The sequence below is a fragment of the Montipora foliosa genome, chromosome 10, assembly GCF_036669935.1.
Source record: "Montipora foliosa isolate CH-2021 chromosome 10, ASM3666993v2, whole genome shotgun sequence".
NCBI classification, from domain to species: domain Eukaryota; kingdom Metazoa; phylum Cnidaria; class Anthozoa; order Scleractinia; family Acroporidae; genus Montipora; species Montipora foliosa.
This window is the reverse complement of record NC_090878.1, coordinates 25,429,628-25,442,612: the sequence shown is the minus strand read 5'-3', so window position 1 is coordinate 25,442,612 and position 12,985 is coordinate 25,429,628. Positions and strand designations below refer to the sequence as shown.

Here is a 12,985-nt window from a genome sequence, read left to right as displayed (position 1 = left end):
ATTGCTCCCCTGGAGCGTAAATGCGTCAACTTCTTTGGATGAATCATCAAAGAAACCAAGCCTTTCCAAAATATTCCTCAGGAACAAAAATTTTGTTTCCTCGGTGGCGTATGCATTTGCACTCCCGTGAGTCAAGAAATGTAACATATGATATCAATCCCAAGCGAACGCCACAAATAGGTTTGAATAGCACGGGAGCAAAATGTTTCAACCATACGAATTCTACCGTACTCATTCTGTGAAGAGCCGCAAACATCTAAGCCAAAGCATGGAATTTATACCCTTCAGTTTCTCTTTGATAAGAATTTAAGTCAGCGATTTTAAATGCCCAACACACGAAGCAGTGACCGTAAGCAAAATTTCTCAGGGTCTGAAGTGCACTTGCAGAGTCTGGAAGTCCATTGTGATTGGTCTAGGTAAATTCTGGCTCGTTTCAGCTACAAAAATGATGATAGTCTGGAGTGCGACTTATTAGTTGTATGTGTAAAAAGCGAAGAATAAAAAGTCCACTTGAGGACGGTAATTCATTGCGCCGTTTAACAAGTGTTATTAAAATCCACAAAGAAAACTGGGGGTAAACGAAGCATTTTTCGAAGATAATTAATGAACAATATTTGTGAAAAGCTTTAAAATACAAAGCAATGTATTTCGTTTATTTCCACATTGAAGCTTAATTATCTCTGAAAAATGCATGGTTACCCCTAACTTTCTTTTTGGATACCAAGAGAACTTGCAAAGGTCTGTTTTCTCCGCATAGCTTGGAACGCGCAAAAATATCCCTGTATTAATAGGCACCGCTGATAGGAAATCCGAGTATCTCGAGATGCGAGTAACGTATGTGCAATAACAATAGTAGGCACCGTCCTTAAAGTTGGTTTCGAGTCTTCTCTCGACCTCCCAGTCGCCTGGGTTTCCCACTGTCACAATGGTAAATTACGTCACCGGCCCTCTCATTGTAGGTTTTGGCTATGCAGTAGAGGACCGTAAAGCGCGCAAATCTAGTTCAACGGTATTCATTTCTGGTGCAGTGATACATTGTTATCGCATCTCACGACGAGGATCATTATAAATAACGACATCAATTTTTGTTACAAATTATAACAATGTTTTTCAACAAATCACGACAAGTTAATTACAAATAGCAAAGAAAGGGGTACTGTTCTTCTCAAACGTTGGCTGACGCCTAGAATAGAACTTCTATTTAAGCAGAAATATCTATAAGTATGTAACTTAAAGTGCTCAATATATTCCCATGTAACTCTTAGAGAGAGTTTTCCTCTGTCCTTCTTTGTGCCCATCACTAGGGCCAACGCCCAGAACTCACATATCACGCCGATTGTTTCAAACCACAACGACGGAACGCAGTGACAATTTCTTTTCGTGGTTTAAAAACTCCTTAAGGGTATAAGATAACCATTTAAAAGGGTAATTGAAAGAAAAAACTGAAAAGATTTAGCAAAAGAGCGTGGAAGCGTCAGGTAATTCTCAATTTTCCCCGCGAGATAACGATCCCTGTAACGAATTTTAACCATTGTCAACAACAACTGCTTACATTTTTTTCTAAGGCTTCCGGGTAGTCGCTAATCTGCAGTTGCCTAGTTTGCAAGCGGCCATAGATCGTTTTCCTTGACGTGAAAGAAGAGAATCGCTGCTTCGTGGGACACGAATATAGCTCAGCCAAAAACACTTTATCTGAGACCACACCTGTAAATGGTAATCAAAGGACTTTCCAAAAGGCTTACAAACTATAGGAGCCAAGTACGAGAGTGGCATTATGGGGGATGTTTGATTATGCGGTTAATCATCTTCGACCAGAAACTCATGCAAATTGGGGATACAATGATCCACGTGCTACTTAAAATGGGAATTTAATTTATAAAACTATAGTGAATGCGAGGATTAACGTGATTTTTAATATTATGTTATTATTTGGAGAGGCATTCTGCGGGTAAACTAATTTATTCATTCATAAATACATACACACACTTCCTTCATGATGCAATATCAGAACCATCTAACAAACTAAAAGCAAAAATCAGATAAAGCTTAAGGTCTCTTTAAACGGTTTCAACATTTGACCAATATTCGTTCAACAAAAGTTGGGCAAATGTTGGACGCAAAAACAACGTTGCGTGGAGGCCGTTCAAATGGATCCAACATTGCGCCAACAAAAGAACCAACGCTTTCGTGAAATTTGATTGCGAGGAACTGAGAACTAGAAAGCAGACTCTTTCGTCCAGATAAACTACGCCATTTTGATTTTTCGGCCTGATTTGAGCCTGCGTGTGTTTTACATTGTTAAACACAGTGTTCAAACGGTCACGCCAAAACGCAGACTGCAGACTGTGCAGACTGTGCAGACCAGGGGTAAAATATGGCGTTACCCTCACTATTATTGAAAGCTAACCGTAATCAGGCTAACCTGAATGTTATTTAGGCCTAATTAGGCTAACCGAATTTTCATTTTACAAACAGTCTGCAGTCTGCGTTTTTCAGTGTCCCGTGTTCAAAGGGCTTCAACAAAGGAAACTTAAATATCTGGTTGAATCGATGTTGAATGAAAGTTTAAACCGATTTAAACTTGATTAAACACGCTTTCAACAAGCTTTCAACATTTTTTACGCTTTTAACGATGTTGGAAAACCCGTTCAAACGCACCGAAGATTTGGTTAAGGTCGGTTAACACAGTGTTGAATGCATGTTGAAGCAAATTTTGAAACCGTTTAAACGGGCTGTCAAAAAAGAAGTCCAGAGGTCAGCCCTTTATAAAACTCCCTAAAATAAACCAAACAAATTTCGATACATATCAAAAAAATTAAGAAATTGAAAAACGTTATGATTTAATCAGTTCAGGAAACCTTTTCACTGCTTTACTGATCATCTCTTGACCATGCTCTCTGTAAATCGACATCGAACGAGTCTTAAAAACTCCAAGAATGCCTACCGTTTGAGGAGAAGCAGGCCTCAAGTCGGTTAATGTCATATCTTGCTTTGTCATCAACCTGCCGCAGCATATAAGCAGTTCTTTTGCTTTCTGTCGGTAAAGCTTGTTACTCACGAGAAAAATGCAGGGATTCAAACAAGAGTTAAACATACATAAAATGACAGTAGCTCGATGCCACGAGGTGTTCAGCTGAACAATATTGAGTTTAAAAAGTAAATAGTACAACTGGTTTGGAAACCAGCACAGTACCATAACTAATGACGTCAGAGCAGCCATTTTTGTCACACGAGTAACCGCAACGTGAGTTTGACGGGAGGGTGCGCCCTCGGTTGAATTTTTCATAAAATGATAAAGGTGAATGAAAGTCGTTAACAATATAATAACAGGTGCGATGAATTTGATACAGATCTCTAAAATTCCGATCACAACCCTGACTTCTTTGCCAGCAATTTGCTTAAAGACGCAGCCGCGGTGTTGTGTAGTATTCTCGCCTCGAAATAGGAACTTCGTTTCTATGATGTGCGTGCTGTTTACAGCAAATGAACTAAGCCACACAAAAAGTAGATACTTTCTCACGTTTTGAGATCCAAATTTTGTCCTGTATCGCAAGGGGCGAAACACAGCAAACCAACGCTCAAATGCAAGAAGAGTGACGGTGTACAAAGAGACGATTCCGAGAGTGAAGACAAGATATTGGTTTGCTATTATGTAGCAAAAGACAGCGCATCCAACGTTCTTCGTGGTAAATATTGCCTGCTCGCCAATAATGTAACCAGGAGTGAGGACAAGAACAATTCCTGAAATAAAATTGGATATAAAGAATAACGTAAAACATCCAATCAATCATTGGAAAACGCAGATGACATTTGAAACAAATTTAAAGCAATACTGCAGTGCGATGATTGCATGAACTTTAAATATAAAAGCTTGCGGCAAAATAAATCTTTAAAACATTTTAGGGTTAAAACGTTTGCCAAAAACGACGAGGTTTCGACGTTTTTAGCAAACGTCATTATGAAGGCAAAGAGTGTTTGTAAGTTACAGTTTATAAATAATACTAAGAACAATGGGTAATGTAAGAAACATGCATGTTCATAAGGAAATCTAAAGCCTTATTTAAAAATCCAGACTAATTCCATAAGTACGATTGTTTTTGTGTATTAATTTTTCTTTTCTTTTTCTTCTCCTTTTTCTAAGATTAAACCATTTTTAATCACCGATTGTTCTTATTACTATTATTATCGACGTCTTCGTCTTCGTCTTCGTCTTCGTCTTTACAAAACATTTTTATCATGAGAGGTTTTTAAGAAATATTTTGTCCCAACTCTTCAGTTATAGTTTAATGTTTTTCCAAATCACTTCATCTTGTTACATTGTAAGACCTACTCGCCAATTCTCGCTCAATAATGCACGCATTTTGATTGGTTCTCACTTTATTATATAAAACAAATAGATTCCATGTTGCCGTGCGTGTGCCTCTCTTTTTTTATTGCTTTTCACGGTGATCCTAGAAGGCGGATCATCCTAGCGCAATATGTTTTCTGTATTCCATTTACGTGCAAGAGGTCGTACTTGGCCCTAGTGCTAGGATCTTCCTCGCTGTGAGCCGAATGAGTTGAGAGACTGCCAGGAGGAAGATGAAAAGGAAATTATTAAAGCTAGTAAGGAGAGTAGAAGGACCCAAATTACATGTTTGTTATTCTCGCCCGCAATCTTGCTTTCATTCTCCACGGTCGGCATTAGATTCCATCCACCAAAACCACCCTGGCAGAGAGAGAGAGTGAGGTTGAACTCAAACACACTTCGTGACGCCTTGTACATAGTACTTCGTGTCAAGCCACCTTCACATTAACATTTAGAATTAACATCTAGAATATCTATACAGAAAGTATCCCAAACATTCATAAAAACTAACCTTAGGCCTAAAAACTTTTCTTTAGTCCTAATTAGATCTAAGGTTAGCTTTTATGAATGTTTGGGTTACTTTCTGTACAGATATTCTAAATATTTATGTGAAGGTGGTTTGGCACGAAGTACTATGTACAAGGCGTCACGAAGTGTTTTTGAATTCAACCTCAGTCTCTCTCTTCCAGGGTGGTTTTGGTGGATGGTGTCCAATGCCAACCATTCTCCACTTCCACCTAGACAGATGCTCCAAAAGTCGTACCGTGTAAATCTGCTCTAAGGAGCCTTCTAGTCTCTGCATCGCAAAAATACCATTTCTTCAAATGTATTGCTGTTGCGGGCTCTCCTTTTTTAAATAATACTATTAAAGCAGTACTTGACCAATATTCTGCAATCGCCACAAACCAGTAAACTTTCAAAACAACCCACCTGTCATCATATCAGTACAAGCTAGGATAAGCAATATCACGTGGTATGCCTTTTTCAGCAGAAGTTTATTACGTAGAAAAAGAACAACGAAGAAGAGGTTTCCAGTGAAAGATAATATGGCAACAGCTGCAAAGAACAGCGTTTGAGTGATATCTCTGTTGTAAACCATGAGTACTACCACCTTTAAAAATAATGAAAATAGAAAAGTGAGAATGGGAGAGAAATCCGTTTGGCCTTAAGGTAATCAACTCGTGAGGTAGTATCAATGATGTTGGAGGTGATAGTAGGTGAATCAACTTTCATAACTTGTTTGAAATTAAAAAATGCGGCCAAGCTTACCTTTTGTAAGCTTACCTCTGCCTTTTGCTCGTTGGAAATTCGATCAAACTAAATGGTTATTTTACTGACATGGTATGTCATTTTATCCACTTCATCTCTGTGCGTATATTCAAACGTGCTTCACTGTGCAACAGGACTCAATACCAGAGAATTCGTGCGCTATTGCAGAATGCTACGTTTGCGGTTCCCTTTTAATGACTCTCCAAGTCAAAGTTTCCCCGTGTGAAACGCTTTTGGCTTAATCACACTACAATTTTACCATTTACACAGTTGGTATAACGATAACAGTTCATTTTCATCAATTGCTTCTGAGACTCAGATAGAATCTGCTAAATTTCTCCCTAGGTTTAATTAATCCACGCAACTGATAACAATACAATGATATCAGAGTAAACTTCATTAACATCGCGGTAAAGATTTTGCCGTGATATGAATGTAAAAATCGATAAATGTTTCTCTTCCGTGGCATAGAGTAAATAAAAAACATAAAATAAAGAGGGATTGTGAGTGAAATTCTCAAAAGATCCCGAATCTAGCAGCCATAGTTTCTACTGTATCAACAACAACAATTTAGTTACCTCATCAAAGGATTCTACAACAATTATGAACAAAGCGCACGTAGCTAGAGCTAACCGAGGTTTTAGTTATCTTGTAATTAATAAAGGACGACCGGATTCAGTGCATAATAGTTTATTTTGAGTTTTCTTGAATAGAAAAATATGTATACTAGACCAGGTATTTTTCGCAAATAAATGGCACCTCGTTTCACGAACTACCTTTTGAGACCGAGATTGACAAAGGAGAACTAGGGCAGCAAATTAAGCACCCTTATTACCGTATATGGCAAGAAATCCTCAGGCTAAATGGAGTACTCTGATTGGTTGGTTCTCGGTCGGGATTTTATAGTAAGGACCATTTCTCTCCCGCGAAATTCAAGTTGAGCGAAACACATCAACACATATAGTTTTTACAAGGCGAATATACTTTTTTACGCACAACTGTACAATTATAGCAAGCGGAATTTAGTTTTGATTACGAACATTCACGAAGCGGAGAAGTGTGCGATTGCTCAAAGAAACGATGCCATATGATAAACAACTTACTAACGTCACTTTCTCGGGACTGTACAGGGAAATATTGGCCCTCGGTCGTTTTTGTACTAACCTCGCTGCACTCAGTTTGTACTGCCACCACCTCGGGACAATATTCCCCATTACTATTCCACTATTGCGCCATTTTACCATATTTGGTCAAGAGAACGCGCAAAATATGCCATCGGAGACGGTAATACACTGTAGCGTCCCGGTTTGACCGGTTTAGAACAGAGCAAATACGGACGGAACGAGAGTTTTTCAATGAAAGAAGTCGTTTTCAACACGTTGCAAAGCCGGAGGAATCATTTTGTTTATCCAATCAAATAAAGATCTTTGGCTAACGTTTTGTGTGTTTACATCGTTCTTACGCGCCCTGAAGGACAGATGATGTATTTTTTTCAAGACACTCTTACCAAATAAAATATGTAGCAAAATAACAACTTTTTTGAAGTGGATTAATAAATCTCTTATTCGATGCTCATTGCTCATTGCTCGTATTTTTACGACTCGCAAAATATCCAAAAAAACCGACGGTTACTCGTGAAACCTAAACTTAAGATGTATGTACGTACGGCCCTCGCGCTCGGTTAGTAAGAGGTTAATTACTCCTGGCAAAAAGATATTATGGTGCGCAAACCAGATAAGTAAATGCGAGGAAGACCTTTTCAAGACTTCATGGATTGGATTACCTAAATGTTTAGCAACTGTAAGTATTTGTTCCTGAAAATACGTCTCTTACACCATGGTCAACCAAGGGCCTTAATATGATTCAATCTGTCTGTTGGTTATTCCATCGGTTGGGCGATCCGCCACCTTTAACATTTTACAAAACTCATCAATGCCTTAAACGTCGCTAATATAATACCTCTCCAGCAATTTCTTTGATCTGGCTTCACATAACTATCGCGTTTGACCTTGTTGAAGGCAGCCCGCCATTTCCCTTTAATGTATTACTAGCCATGCAGTCTTTTTAATTGCTGTATTCGGAAGGAAAAAAGGGCTTCAAGAATTAAATGTTACTCAGACCAATAAAAACTGTTCGAATTTGACGGGATCGGGGCAAAGTAAACAACTGCAGACGCTAACATCTTATTAACTTTAAAATCTTCATATTTTGTATGCCAACGATGATATTGAAATGCTGAACGTGACCGACCAGAACGCTACGTGATCAATGCCTACTACGAACAAAGAGCCCAAAAATTATCTTTTGCCACATAAGAAGCACCAAAAGAAAAATTAATATATCCTCAACTAAACATCCTTTTTAGGTCAAGTATGTTTGTCCCCGGCCTTATTCCGAGAGGTTTCTTATCACGTATACCGATTTCCTTGTCCTGAAACCTTTCTTCCATACGGTTCTCAGGTGATTTTGTATTATACGCAAGTATGTGTCAAGCTTTCAGTGGTTTTCTTCATTACCGGCACTTTCTTAGTCTTACATCCATCCAGGCTGTGGGAGAAACAAACCATGCAGTTAATTTCGTATTTGGTTCAAGCGCAATAAAATCCTGATTTCAAGGACGCTAAATTTTAAGTTGAATTCAACACACTCAAGAAAGAGATCGTGCAGAAGCCGGACATTGTTAAAAAGTTTACACGACTATCACAGTGACCCTTGCCTAAAAGGTGGCTTTTTCCAGTCAAAAGTGTCAAGTCTAATAGTAATGCATACGCCGACGCAAACGGTCTCATTTTTTTTAACATTTTATCGGGAAAAAGGTTTCTTACGCTGAAATTACGCCTGCGACATGAAATTGCACAGAACGATTTCGAATCCCAATCCGTTTTAAGATTTCCACACATGTGCCACGACAAATTTCTCGTAGCCTTGAGTGTACTCATTTACGTGCTTTGTACATCAGGAGGAAGTGCGACACCATGGTTAGAGTGCTTGCCTTAAGATGATCCGGAGATCCCGGGTTCACTGAGTGCCAAATACCAGATATAATAAGTGCTTTACCGTTTGGATGCTCTTGAAGTTTTGCCAAGCTCTCAGAAAGCTAAGGTTGACCTTCTTTTAAGGTCATACGGCGACAACAGTGTACACGCTGCCTTATCCGTTTCAAATAAAACGCAGGATAACTTTGCATTCTTTGCATTCTTTGCATATATTGTCTTCAAACATGAGAATTATAGGAACACAGTACCCTCTAACCCTAAATGTAATTGCTGTAAGCATTTCAAACAACAAACCCCTAAATTGAGAAAAAAGTCGTTTCTTTGTGGTAGGAAATAAACACAAACTTGATATTTTTGCGGTATACCAAGGGCGATTGAAGGCCAAAAGGAACCTCTTTGAGAGAAGTACATCACCACCTCCTACATCATTTCAACTAGATCTTGCTCTATTTGGCAAGATGTAATGAAAACTCACTTTAAGAAAATGGAGACAGGGCTACATCCAATCACCTGTAGGTGTAGCACAAAAAATCTTTGCTAAAATTGGAGGCGACCAAGGGTTAGGGCCAACAGCCAGCGCAACGCAAAATATAGTAAATAATACTAATTTTGAAATCAGTTGCTTTAAAACATGGCATGGCAGATATGAAAAAAAAAATTATATCCTGTTTACGTTGAAGAAAAAGAACAATTTTTTTTATGCTTTCAAATACATTGTGAAAAGACAGATAGCAGTACAAACACAATTTACCCTGCTCTTGGTTCCCTCCAGCAAACAGAAAACAATATCGCCTGTGTGTTTTAGTTATATTGCCTCAAATATCTGAAAAACCGTTCACTTTTAGACCGAAGAAAAGAACAAGAGGTCAGCCAACAAATCAAAGCACGGAATAGTCTTTGAAGCAAATAATGACACTATCTTTTAACACCGAACATTATTCAATTGTCGACTTATCAAAGGAGAATTACGCATGATTTATTCAGGCCGTAAAGCTATACCGAGAGAAATTACGAAGATAGACATGTTTACTTTATTTAACAAAACCTGACTTTGCAGCTGTTAAGACGAAACAGATGAAGTCCATTTGTGCTCAAGAGACAAAAGTTTTTAAGTGTTTCTCAACACTAGTAAAGCTTTTGTCCAATCGAAAGAGGGAACACTTCTGACAACTTGTCGCCCTCGCAAACGGATCACAATATTTCACTTTAACAGAAAGATAAGGTTTTTGCATATGTGAATTTAAAAACCTTGTCTTTGCTTTTAAAAGCGTATATTTCATCCACAAAAATCAGTTCTGACAATCGAGAACTGGTTAATTCAGTATGGAAAATTTGAGGGCATGAAGAACTAGTAAATTCCTCGATGTAATCAAGGTTTTTACTATTCTATAGAGAATTACTAGGAAACTGGTGAAAATCGACCTCAAAATTAGTAAAATGTCAAATGAATGCTATCAACATTACAAAATGATAATGCCTTACGATTATGAGCCAGATCCGCCAATGAAGCCCCATGAAAAAAAAAACAATCTCACTGTTCGTCAGCTTTATTTATCAAACACTGAGCTCGCTTCCGCCATTTTCAATGCAAAAAAGGCTTTCGAAATAATGGAGCCTAACAACACGGAGGACTAACCAGCTCCCAGCTCCCTTGATTGCTCAGTTTACAGAGCAAGTGCAGCATCCTCGTTCTCAGGGTCTCCTCATCGACAAAGACGCCCTGGGAACGAGGTTGCAAGTGCAGCTGCCGCGCAATCGCTCGGTCGTACCTTCGAATCCTGTCCAACACTGTTTTTTCTTTATCATTTTTACTGCTTATTAATCACTTACTTTAGGAAAAAATAAATAAAATAAAAAATCGGTAAAACGCAGGCTTCAAAATTAACGTTCACACTACTCGTTCAGCTTAACAATATTAGCGCACCGGTACTCTTTGCAGAGGACACCTAATCTGTCAAAAACGGCAAGTAGCTTGCTTTCGAAGGAATCGGAAATATCTCGCAACTGGTGATTCAGGCTGTAATCATCATGCTAACCGCAAGCAGTTTTCGTTTCATGTGGTAATATAAAAGACCGAACTGACCGGAAAGACATATATATCGCCATTGTAGATTATTAACTGTTCTGAAACTCATTTTTTGTTTGATGTAGGTTTACTTTTTCTTCAAGCTTATTGATGGAAGAGATTTATGTGGTAGGTCTATAGTTCAGTGTCTTAATTTAGGTTATCAAATCATCAAGAAAAATGGTTTTGTCTAAGACCCGATTTTACCTGCTATCATACCAATGTTACCTAAAATTTATAGTGATTTCAATAAGAGATTGTTTGAAAATCACGTTTCCGAGGTCGTAGATTCCAATGCCATTCTCCTTCTCAAGGCCCCTTGGAAGGTTCTCCTCCTTCGGGTACAATTATTAAGGCCCCCTTGATGAAATCCTGGAGCCCGCCGCGGTTAAATAAAAAACTTATTATATTTCCATTCTAATAATGAAAAGAATACCCGTTCGACGTTTGAGTCATCAGAGTCTGACGGACGAATGTCTCCTTGGGCACGTTTCAAAAAAGTTCCGAAACTTTCGGGCGTTTTGGAGATATCACAATCCCTCTATATTTAGTCATCAAACTTCACGGTCAATTTGTTTTTTGTTATCTTAATTGAGAAGATGTTCAAAGATCACCTTTCCATAACAAGTGGATGGCAGTCTCACGAATGGATTTTCAACCCCGAAAAGTTTTCGAGAATTTCGACTAAAGAATCCCTGAACCTAGTAAAATATATTACCCGTTGTAACTTCCATGAACTCAAAGGTAAAACATCCGAAGGTCGTAATCGAAGATTATTAGTTACCCAATGTAGAAGCGGCAAGGTTGCTGTTCCAGAGTAATCCCCAAGGAACTGAGATAAATATTAACACACTTTAGGATCGACTACTCTTTGAACCACTCGGAAAATACTCCCTCCTAGTCACCATCCCTAAATACTCAAAATTTCATTTTCCGGACCGCGCGGTCTTTATTACGAAATCAAACTGTGTTAGGAAGAAGGCCACATTAGAAAAAAGGCGCAGTTTACTACGAAATGACAATTTCTTGCTTTTTTGGTTTTTTTTTTTTTTTTGTATTTTTCATTCTAAATATGCCAGGTGAACGATCACACTTGTCACTCGTCGGCTCGTGTGCAATTCCAAGTAGATCCGCGCTGTAGCTCTTAAATGCTCTTTGTTCAAACCGTGACCTTTGCTGTATTTATATAACTACGCCGATGGATAAAGAAAGACATTATCTATGACTGGCGACCAGAACTGATTATGCGCGTAAAAGTGGTACAACGGCAGGGAAATGAAACACGAAAATTTGGTTTCATAAAACGGGTTGATAATGGTAAATAAACCACCGTCAGCCGGAAAGAATTGTGATTTGTCATTTACAGTGTTAGCAATTTGTCACTGAGTGAATTCGCTCCTATTTACACATCACATCCCCTTTGTCATAGTGACTTCGCTGACAAAGGGCTAACACTCGTTAGTTTACCTCTACAAAATTTCCGTGCTTCAAAGTTTGCTTACCACTATCAAAGAAAAAACAGTTTGTCCCTGCCTCTTTCAAGTGTTAAGGGAAATTCTCCTCAAATCCATTCTAACTTCAACAAACAAGTGGAAAACGCGAATTTTCGTTTTCTTTCGAAAATTCCGGTTAGAAACATTATACTAAGACTCTAAAAACTTAAGAGTTCTATTGCAAATTTCACACAAGAAGCCTTACCATTAAAGTGGTCTCAATAAGTAACGAAAACAGACGAAACGTTTCGGCTACTTTACTCAACGAGGGTGACTACTTTTTTCTCTAAAGTGAAGTAATTCTCTGAAACCTCAACAATCAACCGGCAACTTCACGTTTTGTTGAAAGCCCTGCCATTTATACTCCAATCGACATTTCCAACTTTTTGGATGAATGGTAAAACATTCAGTCTCACAAGAGCATCTATCATATATATTTTTTGCCATTTGCTTTGATGCACTGTGTTATCAATGTTCATATGGTTCCACAAGCTCCAACAATGTTTGACATAGCAATGTCACAGTGTCATAGCTCATTGGACACAGATTTCTTCATGGACATTGTTTCAATCCAAGCGCAAGGACCGTTGTTGGGTTATCCGTTCATTGGTGAGGAGACAACAAATGATTGTCCTGTTGAAAAATATGAAGCGCTAAAAACCTAGCTTAAAAATTGCCGGCAATTTCAAACAAGGTGTGAAAATGCCCTCAATTTGTTGAGTCAACAATTTTGGATGTTATTGACAAACAACCTTATGATTGCTTTCAATCAACGTTCATCGTATTTGAAGGACTGCAACAACACAACTGTGCT

At 38.4% G+C, this 12,985-nt stretch overlaps 1 protein-coding gene across 9 annotated transcripts; it reads right to left on the bottom strand.

The window, feature by feature from the left end:
* Positions 1 to 1,948: 1,948 nt before the first annotated feature.
* On the bottom strand, positions 1,949 to 12,640 carry LOC137973550 (galanin receptor 2a-like). 9 transcript variants are annotated; one of them, XM_068820388.1, is made up of 4 exons: positions 9,365 to 9,445; positions 8,134 to 8,164; positions 5,279 to 5,459; positions 1,949 to 3,741 (listed from the first exon to the last, which is right to left on the bottom strand). In XM_068820388.1, the coding sequence occupies exons 3-4, from the start codon at positions 5,445 to 5,447 to the stop codon at positions 2,834 to 2,836; spliced, it is 1,077 nt and encodes a 358-aa protein (XP_068676489.1). In that variant the 5' UTR covers positions 5,448 to 5,459; positions 8,134 to 8,164; positions 9,365 to 9,445; the 3' UTR covers positions 1,949 to 2,833. The 9 variants fall into 9 exon arrangements, with proteins under 9 accessions (XP_068676489.1, XP_068676485.1, XP_068676486.1 ...); XM_068820384.1 differs by lacking the exon at positions 9,365 to 9,445 and adding an exon at positions 9,089 to 9,184 and having other exon boundaries at positions 7,577 to 8,164; XM_068820385.1 differs by lacking the exon at positions 9,365 to 9,445 and adding an exon at positions 8,908 to 8,988 and having other exon boundaries at positions 7,577 to 8,164.
* Positions 12,641 to 12,985: the final 345 nt, after the last annotated feature.

What these genes read in the sequence shown, in the direction of transcription:
- LOC137973550 (XM_068820383.1), bottom strand. Translation starts at nt 12,529, where the DNA reads ATGGCAGGGCTTTCAACAAAACGTGAA. An exon ending in GGCTTTCAACAAAACGTGAA is followed by an intron (nt 5,460 to 12,502) that starts GTTGCCGGTTGA and finishes TTATTTTTAAAG; the next exon opens with GTGGTAGTACTCATGGTTTA. An exon ending in TTGTACTGATATGATGACAG is followed by an intron (nt 3,742 to 5,278) that starts GTGGGTTGTTTT and finishes ATTTTATTTCAG; the next exon opens with GAATTGTTCTTGTCCTCACT.